Consider the following 12500-nt stretch of genomic DNA (forward strand, 5'->3'; position numbering starts at 1 on the left):
ATACATACATATATATAAATATATATACATACATATATATACACACACACACATATATATATATATATATATATATATATATATATATATATATATATGTATATATAAATATATATACATACATATATATAAATATATATACATACATATATATACACACATATATATATATATATATATATATATATATATATATATATATATATATATATATATATATATATATATATATATAGTCTGAAGATCAGATGTGAACAGTGCTGCTGGTATGGAAAATATTCACAGATCTTCACAGCACACTGCGCTTCAGAGATATCATTCACGCTATTACACACCTGACCAGCACGAGCAAGAGTTTTACACTTTATTTCAGTCTTTTGGCAACTTAAAAATGCAAGTAACACAGCATACACAAAGCAAAGTAGAGTCTATTAAATAAGCATGTGCAAGATTCTTAGAAAAATAGTTTCTATTTACTTTCAGATAACGTCTATATCTCTTCTTTTATGTAAGCATCATGGGAAGTTTGCCTGTGTCATTACATCCATCCTTTTCGGCTCCAGTGATTTTCGGACCACTTCACCAAAGGCCGCCGGCTCTGCTGAATTCACAAAGAGAGAAAGGCGTTACAGGCCTTCAGGTGTACGTCCTGAAAAACAAATCTTGCTAATGCACAAACATCATCAGCACAAGTGAGTCTGGCAGCTGCCTGATAGAAATCTACAGATAAATTAATTTCTCGTCTCATCTCGGTTTTTCAATTTGCCCTCAGGTGATGGTGGCTGTATTGTGCGCCGTGCTGTTTTGTAAATATAATGAATCACACCCCGGTTCATTTCCTGATCAATTACAAAGCAAATCTGAGCTCTGTTTAGCATCTTTTCACATCCTGTACTTGCTGTTGTTGTGACAGATAACGGGGAACTTTCCCAGAACTTTGATTAAGATCCTGCCAGGATTGTCTCAACGAACAACGAATGAGCAACTGCTAGCTTTAATCGAGCATTCAGAGTTTTCTGGTCTTTAATAATGTTTTCTGAACATAACCTTACAAAAAAACAAACCCATTATCCTAAATGTCACTCTGTGATCCAGAATAATCTGGGAATATTCCAACCCAGGCTCACTGGAAAATGTGTCCAGGGCTACACTTTTGAGACTACCTGACAAAAGTCTAGAAGTTGATCCCATTTGTAAGAGCGACAAATAATAACTTGACTTCTAGTTGATCATTTGGAAAAGCGGTCGATCTGTTGATCTGCATCCCAACCATCACAAATTCTGCAAAAGATGTACTGGAACCAGCATGGAGCCAAGATTCTCACAAAAATCAGTCAAGTTTGGTGAAGGTAAAATCATGGTTTGGGGTGACATTCAGTATGGGGGCGTGCGAGAGATCTGCAGAGTGGATGATCAACATCAACAGCCTGAGGTATCAAGACATTTGTGCTGCCCATTACATTACAAACCACAGGAGAGGGACAATTCTCCAGCAGGATAGCGCTCCTTCTCATACTTCAGCCTCCACATCAAAGCTCCTGAAAGCCAAGAAGGTCAAGCTGCTCAAGGATTGGCCAGCCCAGTCACCAGACATGAACATTATTGAAGGTTGAGGCATTGAAATCAATCTTGATAAACTCTGGGAGTCCTGCAGAAACACTTTTTTTTCCGATTCAGATGACTTTATTAATAAGGGATTTGAGTCATTGCAGAGATGTGAAGTAACTAATTACAAATACTCAAACTACGGTAATTGAGTAGTTTTTCTCATAAATGGTACTTTACTAAGTAATTTTATGAATGTGTACTTTAACTTGAGTACATTATCAGTGTGGTATCTGTACTTTACTTTTTTCTTGTCTAAGGGGATTAGAAAAATCAGTTCTGTCCAATCAAGTCACACATAGAAGGTAAATCTCATCATAATGAACTCCCTCAAGACATGGGCGATTTATAACTGCAGCAAACTGTTTGGAAGCATTAAATGTCCAAGAAGATGTTCAAAATCTTTACACACACTAACCTCGAGACTGTTTAGATGGTTGTCACTGATGAGAAGATGATGGATGTTTACTGTGTGATGATCGAAATAGCCTTAAACACCCAACAGGCACAAGATGTCAACATGACGTCAGATTGACGTTGTACCTCAACTTTGTGAGGGCGTTGCATTTTGTTTCGAAATGAAAATTGAGCTGACGTCAGAACACAACATCAGGCTGACGTCAATGTCCAACATCTAACCAAAATATCAATGTTAAATGATGTTACAGCCTAACGTTGTGTGGACGTTACCCCTATGACGTCTATCAGACGTTGGATTTTGGTTGCCATACCTAAAGAATAAATGTCAATATTTGACGTTGGAATAAGATGTTGGCTCAACGTTTAATTTTGGTCACTCTCCAACACAACCTAAAAATCAACCCAATATCAACGTCATCTGACTTGTTATTGGACTTCAAAATAATGTTGTCCTTAGATGCTGGCTAGACATTGAATTTTGAATCTAAATCTAACCTAATATTAACGTCTTATGACGTTGTGTGCCTGCTGGACAATAACTCGATGCACTACAGAATGTTACGTTTACACACACATGCACAAATTACATGTAAATGCATCAGCTTTTCACAGTGTAATACTCACTACTCACTACGTTTGAGTACTTTTGGGTCTACTTTAAGCTCATACTTTTAGTAATATTTACAACAGATACCTTTACTCTACCCGCATTTTTAGGCAAGTAATGGTAGTTGTACCTAAAGCCTGATTTATATTTCTGAGTCAGGTGACCGGCGCAACCAACGCGCGTAGCTGTGCATTTATACTTCTGCGCGCTGTCTCTGTTGGTCTGTTAACACTTCCGAAACGCTAGTTGGCAGTGAGGTGTAAATGCTCCTCTGTGTCGAGTTTCTTCGCTGCTGTGTTGCTTTTCCTGAACACTTCTTGGTTGTACAAGTGGCTCAAACTCGCTCATTTTGAGGCAGGAACCGGCGGACGTGCAACAACTTTAACTATGAGGTAAACACAAAACAAAACTTTCCATTCGGAGCTCCTTCACGGTACTCCACACTTGTAAACAATCGCTCCATCAGGCTCGCGCCATTCGCGCGGCTCTCGGTCCCGCCCAGACTCGTCAGCGCTACCAAGCCGACCAATCACAGAGCTTACGCTCTGCGTCGTTGCGACGTGTAGTTACATTTTTTAAAAGGGTGCACGTCAGTGACGACAACGGCCACGGCGAAGGGCTATGCGTCAGCGCCGTAGCATACGCCGGTGTTTGACGCAGAAGTATAAATCAGCCTTGATGGAGTCAGACACAATATTCATTTGGTCTCCTCTGCACTGTGACTTTATATTCTATACTGTGACAAGACTTTAGTCTAAGCAAAGTCAGACCTTTCTGTCCTAATTAAATCATTAAAGATCAAGACATGATCATAGTTTATTGTCAAATAAACGTAATCCAGAGGCCTTTGCCTTTCATATAAGCTACTTCTGATACCAAATGATCAACTAGAAGTCAAGTTATTATTTGTGTTCCCAAAACTAGCATCTTAAATACTCATATGAGCCATTTCTCGTAAATCCATAAGAGTAATTACATAATCAAGGCTACTTGATATTAAGTGGAACCAAAAGAAGGAGTAATGGGTAATTTAAATTAGTTCAGTGCATTAAATAAAAAGTATGGGAATGGCAGTGAAACCTGTAGCCCGTGTGTTTCCCCCGCTTTCAGAGAGGATAGAAAGCATTGTTCAGGCAGTCTGGGTAGATGTGACCGTCTGAGTCACTGAAGTCTGAGTCGAAATCTCCCTCATCGGGGTCCTGGGTCAACGGCTCCACATCGTCATCTGAGGTAGACGGGTGAGTCAGGATAATCCGAGGTATCTGACCAAATGAAGGGAAGAAATAAGACGTCACTCTTTTCACTCGACTGGCAGGAGCTGGTGTTTGACATTACACACATTTGAGTCTACGCAGTTCTCTGCAGCAGAGACATCCACACTTTATAGTTCAGAAGATCTCAACCAGGAGGCTGGAGGTACTTTAACTTAAGAGTTTGATTTCTATGTTGTTGTTTTGTTTGATTATGATTTTGGTTTTGACACAAATTTTGGGAAGGGGGAAAATGATTGTAGGCTCTATGTGCTGAAGAATACTCTGTGTAGAGATTAGAGCTGCACAAATAATCGTTAAAAGATCGCGATCTCGATTCGACCCCCTAGACCACAGGTGTCAAACTCAGTTCTAGTTAAACACACCTGATCAAACTAATTGAGTCCTTCAGGCTTGTTTGAAACCTACAGGTAAGTGTGTTGGAGCAGGGTTGGAACTAAACTGTGCAGGGATTCGGCCCTCCAGGAATTGAGTTTGACACCCCTGCCCTAGCCAATCTTAATCCAGCATTTCTACGATTCTGCCAATCATATTTTCAAGTTTAGGAGAGAAGAAAAGGCGGCTGCACGAGTCTTTTCATTGTTTCACAAACGTTGCTCAGTGACATTGACACCTCCAAATGATGTTGAATGAGTGACAATCTGTATTTATAAGGTATAATTCACCTAAAAATGTCATTTTTGTTTTAATATAATGATGTTTTCGTGATCGGGAAATCACTCATGACTACTCATGAAGTCATGAAGACCCACGTCTACTTTAGTGAACAGAATCTGCATATGTTGCGAGTAACAGGTAATACAGTTGTAAATAATATTCAGTTTGTGGCACAGAGAGATCGTTTGGGAGCCGCACGCGAAATATGAACAAGCACTTAGCAGTCAAAATGAAACAGAAAGTGTGCACTTCATTTAAATGATCATATCACATTCTAGAGTTATGATTACGACAAGCATTTGATATGTTTTTTCTGTCATAGCGAACTCGCAGCTGTGCATGAAAATAAATGTTTACAATGTCAGTATAACTACTCCAGCCTATATATTGTTGAATATAATCTGATAATGGCAAATGTCTGATTTTACCAGTGAATAAATGTGTCTAATATGACAGATTGCAAGCATATATCTCAAACATAATAATTCAACATCAGAATTATTATAAGTAGAATAGAATTATTTATAGAAGCCAGTAGACCTACACATAATATTATTATCGATGTATGTTTGTTTTTACCATAGCTTTATTTTACATCTACAGAATCGTGAGAAAATCCTGATCTTTAATTTAAGCAAAAAAAAAAATCGCGATTCTCATTTTAGCCAGAATCGTGCAGCTCTAGAAGAGATTGGATTTGCTAGTTAAAGTGACAAAGAATTTCAAAGAAATGAAATTCACCAGTGAATTGTGAATTGCAATATGCTGTATTAGGGCGGCACGGTGGCTCAGTGATTAGCACTGTGGCCTCACAGCAAGTAGGTCGCTGGTTCGAGTCCTGGCTGTATCAGTTGGCATTTCTGTGTGGAGTTTGCATGTTCTCCCCGTGTTGGCGTTGGTTTCCTCCGGGTGCTCCGGTTTCCCACACAGTCCAAACACATGCACCATAGGGGAACTGATTCACTAAATTGGCCGTAGTGTATGAGTGTGTGTATGAATGAGTGTGTTTAGGTGTTTCCTAGTACTGGATTGTTGCTGGAAGGGATGCCCTTCCATCTGCAACCCCCAGTGATGGGAAACACACACACACTATGGCCAATTTAGTTTCTCCAGTTTACCTATAACACATTTCTTTGGACCTCAAAATCAACTTTAATTCACTTCTAGTTAAAGCTGCTTCTCTCAGGTTTTCTTTTGTTGTGAATGACCACAAAATACTTTCAGTGGTCTTGAAGAGTACAGAATGTGTCTTCACCAAATTATTAAAAGAGCAACGGGACAGGAATGTTGTTATTAAGAATGTTTTGTAGAGGTGGTGTGAATTGTAAGAGAACGAAGGACAGAACGTCGGTAAAACGCATTCTGGAGATTTTACTGGGGTACACGCCTCCGTTTGACCACACATACCGTCATGGTGTGCTTCACAACCTGCAGGGCATTGTTTTTGAAGGTCTCTGCATCTTTCGCCGGCCGTAGCTCCTGTACTGAATCATTCTGATAAAAAAAAGACAAGTATCAAAAAGAAATCTTAAAAGCATTACAGTTCAAAATAGTACAAAATAGCAATAAAAATGTGTTACACTTCACAAATCTCCATTAGTAAAAATCGACATGAAATGAAAGATAAGATTTTCCTATTTTTCTCATCATGAAGTAATTCAATTTAAATGGTCCTGGTATTAGAAAATGTAGGGCAGGGCATGATTTTATCCTTTGGTAACTGATTGGATCATTAGAAGACGGGTGTTGCTAACAAAACAGAGGAAGATTGACCATTAGACAAAAGCAGGACAGAAACAAGACAAGCCCTAATAGTCCTGTCCTAAAGAACAGATAGCCCTGCCCTAAACGACTGATAGCCCCACCCTAAATTACTAATAGCTCCTCCCTAAAGAACTGATAGCCCATCCCTAATTAACTAATAGCCCCGCCCCAAAGGACAGATAGCCCTGCCCTAAATAACTGATAGCTCCTCACTAATAGACTGATAGCCCCTCCCTAATTGACTAATATCTCCGCCCTAAAGGACAGATAGCTCTGCCCTAAATGACTGTTAGCTCCTCTCTAATTGACTAATAGCCCCGGCCTATAGGACTAATAGCCCCTCCCTTAATGACTAATAGCCTCACCGCAAAGGACAGATTGCCCTGCCCTAAATGACTGATAGCCCCACCCTAAAAGACTGATAGCTCCACCCTAAATAAAGACTAGCTCCTTCCTGAAGGACTGATAGCCCCACTCTCAATGACTAATAGCCCCACCCTAAATCACTAATAGCTCCTTCCTAATGGACTGATAGCCCCACCCTAAATGACTAATAGCTCCTCCCTAAATGACTGGAAGCCCTGTCCTAAATATCTGATACCTGCTCTTTAAAGGACTGATAGCCACACCCTAAAGCACTGATAGCTCCTCCCTAAAGGACTGATAGCCCCACCCTAAAGCACTGATAGCTCCTCCCTAAAGGACTGATAGCCCCACCCTAAATAACTAATAGCTCCTCCCTAAAGGACTGATAGCCCCACCCTAAATGATTAATAGCTCCTTCCTAATGGACTGATTGTCCCACCCTAAATAACTAATAGCTCCTCCCTAAAGGACTGATAGCCCCACCCTAAATAACTAATAGCTCCTCCCTAAAGAACTGATAGCCCTGCAGTAACATTGTTTTAATAACGTCGACACCTCCCACAACCCTAAACCCAACCTATTTGGTGCAAGTCCCTCCCACGTGGAGCTCTCGAGGCTACAGCGTTATCTACCTGCTCTGAAGGACTGAAAGCCCCGCCCTAAATGACTGATAGCCCCACCCTCTAAAGGAGATTGTTTGCTCTTTGTTTCAATCGAACATTGATAAAAACCTTAATGTAAAGCATTTCTAGATCTCGTTTACTGCAGTCGGCCTAACTGATTCAGACTGATCCACTTCATGGCATTTATTCCTCTGTGAAATAACACATCAAGCTCTGCTCTCTTGTTCTGCAGCCTACATTTGCGTTTCCATTGCAGACCGTGGCTTCAGTCAGTGTGCAGGAATCAGCGGAGGGCTGTGGGCCTGCAGATCTGCTATTGCTGATGGTAATGTCCCACTCTTGGCTGATTTCGGGGTCCGTCTCTAAAGCGTCAGACCTCTCGTGTGTTTGTGGCTCCGCAGGCATGCATCGTTCCCTCAACACCTTCATCTTAATGCAGCTTCCGGCATTTCTGAGGACACAGACAGCATCTTGGTGACTGACGTCCTGCATGTCCAGCCCATTGACCTGGAGGCACACATTAGAAAAGACTGGATAAGCTACGAAAACGCACTGTGAAACATGTAAAGGCCACGCTGAAGTAGCAGGTGATGATAAAAGCCTTTTATGCTGGGTTTACAACAAATGTGGAAGTAAGTATTTGTGGGAGGACATTGCCTAAAAGTCAGAGGCTGAATACCATCCCATGGTGCAAACGGCGCAAAATAATGTACTTTTTATTCATTGTTGAAGGAAAAAATGTGCATGCTGGCATCATGAGGCAAAAACTCACATTGTAGCGTCTGTCACTCCGCTGCTAGTCCGTTTGCACTGGCTGCCAGTTGCTGCTCGCATCAAATTCAAAACTCTGATGTTTGCCTACAAAGTGACTTCTGGCCTAGCACCTTCTTATCTGCACTCACTTCTGCAGGTCTATGTGCCCTCCAGAAACTTGCGTTCTGTGAATGAACGTCGCCTCGTGGTTCCATCCCAAAGAGGGAAGAAATCACTTTCGCGAACGCTCACGCTCAATCTGCCCAGTTGGTGGAATTAAATCCCTAACTGCATCAGAACAGCAGAGTCACTCGCTATTTTCAAGAAACGACTAAAAACTCAACTATTTAGTCTCCACTTCACTTCCTAATCTGCAATTGCCTCTTTGAATATCACACTAACTGTACAAAAAAAAAAAAAAAAAACTACTAACACTTCCCTTCTTAGACTTTACAGACCTGAAACTTGCCTTTAGTACTTATTCATTGTTGCTCTTAGTTGTGTAAATTGCTTCCTTGTCCTCATTTGTAAGTCGCTTTGGATAAAAGCGTCTGCTAAATGACTAAATGTAAATGTAAATGTACATGATCACACAAAATCTTTCGAAAGTCTCAGTTTCAGACACCTGACACTCAGGCCCGGATTAAGAATTTAGAGTAAGTCTTGTAAGCCTGGCTGCACCCTTATAGTTGAATTAAAAAATAAGTTTAATATAACGTGTTTTAAATAAAATTAATCTATATTGATGTGCCCACATTTTTAAAATAAAAGATTTACCTTATTTTTACAGCATACTTAAAAAAAATACTAATACAACTAGGGAAAATTAATGGATTTTATTTATTTATTTATTTATTTTTAAAAAATTTTATTGTTTCAGAAAAATGTGATGCATTCATACTGTATTAGTAACCAAATACCAATCAAAGAACTCCCGCCCCATCCCGACGTTCAAAAAAAAAATGTAAAAAAAAAAGAGAATAGAATAAAAAAATGCATTCTCATGCGAGGAAAGTAATACATAAACAAATAAAAAGAAAATAAAGATTAACTAAAATAAGATAAAATAATAAAAAAATAAAAATAAAAAGGGCAATTTTGTTAAAATATATATATATATATATATATATATATATATATATATATATATATATATATATATAAAATACCATTAAAACATTGACATTTCAACATATACATTCCAGTGAAAGTGAAAAGTATATTAAAGTTAGTCATTACAAACACAGTGTATATTAACAGTCACATTGTTTGGGATTACTAAACGGTCAGTCCACTCTTATTTAAAAAATTGAAGGAAGCAGTCCCAAATCTTGTAGAATATGTGCATTTTCTGTTTGATTATACTTGTTCAAGTTCGCTGAAGCATTGCTAATTTTTTTTTTTTTTATTATTTAAGGGTATTTTTAATGTATAACTTCTATAAACTTATGCATACTGTATGATTTGGATATAACACCTCTCCAATCCAGTTCTATGAGTCTGAGTCTTCTATAATACACAAACTTATTAATTATTCCTACTTGTCTTCCTCGTGATGAAGAGTAGGCAAAATCTGATATGTAGTTGGAGGGGGGGGACGTGTTCATCAGACGCTGGATTTGAATCGGGTTCATGATCGATTGCGTCAAAACATGTTGCCATGCACTTTACGAGCTACGCCACTCACGCTGCTGTCTTTTGAGCTCTTTAGTCATGTTGTCACTGTCAATCAAACAATGATGGGCGTGAATCACTCAGCTCGCTTATTCCAATTAGGTGTGCCATTTGCACTAGCCAAAATCTGCATTAACCCCACCCCCCACCCCCTCGCAGGGGCCCCAAATGAGCAAATGGCATCATGAGGCAAAAACTCACGTTGTAGCGTCTACATGATCACACAAAATCTTTCGCCTGTGCCCCTAATTCCCATTGGTTAATCCGACCCTGCTGATACTGCATTTTCATGTGGACACATGACCAAACCATGTAGAAAAAAATACCTGCGTTCATGTGGACAGGGCCTAAGGAAGGTAACGAGCAGGGCTTAATTTAAACATGACAATGAGTTCACTGTACTCAAATGGCCTCCACAGTCACCAGATTCAATCCAATAGAGCATCTTTAGGATGTGGTGGAACAGGAGATTGGCATCATGGATGTGCAGCTGACAAATCTGTGATGCTATCATGTCAATATGGAGCAAAATATTTCTGGTACTTTGTTGAATCAATGCCATGAAGGATTAAAGCAGTTCTGAAGGCAAAAGGGGGTCCAACCTGGTACTAGTAAGGTGTACCTAATAAAGTGAGAGTAGGTCAAACTATGCATCGTTTAGGCTATATGTAGATACAAACAGCTATTTTACAAGATCTGTAGATCTGCCGGTTTCAGACTGGTGAATGTTTTTTTTCTCACATAGACTGATCGCCGTGATTTTCTCTGCAGTTTATATACAGTACACACATAAATAAATATAGATAAATAATGACAATAGTGGCGACGCGGTGGCGCAGTAGGTAGTGCTGTCGCCTCACAGCAGGAAGGTCGCTGGTTCGAGCCTTGGCTGGGTTAGTTGGCGTTTCTGTGTGGAGTTTGCATGTTCTCCCTGCGTTCGCGTGGGTTTCCTCCGGGTGCTCGGGTTTCCCCCAAAGACATGCGGTACAGGTGAATTGTGTAGGCTAAATTGTCCGCAGTGTATGAGTGTGAATAAGTGCGTATGGATGTTTCCCAGAGATGGGTTGCAGTTGGAAATGCATTCGCTGCATAAAACATGTGCTGGATAAGTTGGCAGTTCATTCCGCTGTGGCGACCCCAGATTAATAAAGGGACTGAGCCGAAAAGAAAATGAATGAATGAATGAATGAATGAATGAATGAATGAATGAATGAATGAATGAAAATAGTTTGAAAACAGTTGTTTTCTCCTAAATTTCCACTGAAAAAAATGATTTAAAGATGATTCCTTGGATATCAATTTTTTACGTTAAGTGGTTGTAAACAATTTAATTGTGTTGAATTAAAACAAACAAATTAAGTGGAACACTATTCAATTAATTTTTTTTGTTTAATGTCAACACAATTAAATTGTTTGCAACAGTTCTGCATGCAACACTTTTTTTCAGTGTGGTTATGATCTGTAAATGTCATACTTCCCTTTTAAGATCTGCCTACAGTATTAATGGTCAGTATTATGCTTCTAAATTATTGCTGTTTTGGACTTTGTGATGGGGAAAAATGGATGGGATTATATTTCAGTGTTTTTTTCCCACTCAGTGCTTCTGCAGTAGCTAACCAGTAAAACCTTGATCTACCAGGATGCCACATTCTTCCTTTTGTTATCGACAAATGAGTAGAAAACCTGTTTAAACACTCGTTTTGTCTGCGTTTCTGTATGGCTACATGCATAGAGTGGAAATAGCATACTTCACATTGAGGATCACAGGTCAGTTGCTTATATAAATAGTTGACGTTTTCTCATCTCGTGATTAGAAACTCTTTCTTATGGAGCTTCTGATGATGAAGGAAAAAGCTTGTGCATTCAGTGCCTCCTCTGCGGTCCACCTGACCTACAGTACATTTCACTCAGAAGGCCAAATCTTTAGAAAAACCAGATTGAAATGAGCAAATTTATAGGAAATTCTGGTCACATTATTTTAATGTTTAATTAATGCTCACACTTTATTTTGATGGTCCGTTTGTTGAATTTAAGTTACATTACATCTACATGACAAGTAACTCTCATTAGATTATAAGTAGAATGTTAGGTTGGGGTTGGGGTTAGTGTAAGTTGACATGTACTTGCAAAGTGTCTTATAGTCAGGTAAATGTCTGTTGAAGGAGCAGTATCAGTAGATATTAAGCAGACAGTCTACTAATAGTCAAATGAACCATCAAATTAAAGTGTTACTAAAACTGAAATACATTTTATTAATAAATTAGCTGCTATTTAAATAAATGCATACATTGGATTCACTGAAGCATGCTTTGCACTGACATAAGCCTACACTAAAACAGTTGATCCTCAATGTATAAAGTTGATCATAAAATATTAAGGGACTTACTTTTCTACTTACTTTCAAATGTGTTTTTCTCCCTTGGAGTTTTTTTATGTATTTATTTGTTTTTGTGTTGCTTTAAGGTTTATAAGATCACACATAAACTCTTCATCAGCATCTGTGTGATGATGCCCTCCAATGGCCATCACAGAAACAGCCAGAACTCTACCCATAGGCTCATTCAGCTGGACAACTACATATTTATATTTCTATATGTGCATATTATATTACGTTGATACATTGATATTCAGAGCATCAAGTCAAGCTATGATAAACATGATTTTGCTGACCATTAAGTGTGGTGAGATTAATTGATAGCTGCTGTATGCAAAAATAAATGAATAAATAAACAAATTAATAAATAAATAGATAAATAAATA

General features: G+C 38.9%; 2 protein-coding genes across 5 annotated transcripts in view; both read right to left on the minus strand.

The window, feature by feature from the left end:
* lrrc1 (leucine rich repeat containing 1) overlaps nucleotides 1-12500 on the minus strand; it is a 593918-nt gene that overhangs the window by 505148 nt on the left and 76270 nt on the right. The gene's annotated exons all lie outside the window — the stretch shown is intronic.
* The window catches only part of LOC108192008 (uncharacterized), a 24924-nt gene continuing 12774 nt past the window's right edge, over nucleotides 351-12500 (minus strand). For 3 of the 4 annotated variants that reach the window (NM_001442351.1, NM_001442353.1, XM_087277334.1), the window contains 4 exon segments: nucleotides 351-601; nucleotides 3713-3894; nucleotides 5968-6054; nucleotides 7551-7820. In NM_001442351.1, the coding sequence (NP_001429280.1) occupies nucleotides 3739-3894; nucleotides 5968-6054; nucleotides 7551-7820 (513 nt within the window). In that variant the 3' untranslated portion in view covers nucleotides 351-601; nucleotides 3713-3738. 4 annotated transcript variants of the gene reach the window in all.

The sequence above is a fragment of the Danio rerio genome, chromosome 13, assembly GCF_052040795.2.
Source record: "Danio rerio strain M-AB ecotype USA chromosome 13, GRCz13ab, whole genome shotgun sequence".
NCBI classification, from domain to species: Eukaryota; Metazoa; Chordata; class Actinopteri; order Cypriniformes; family Danionidae; genus Danio; species Danio rerio.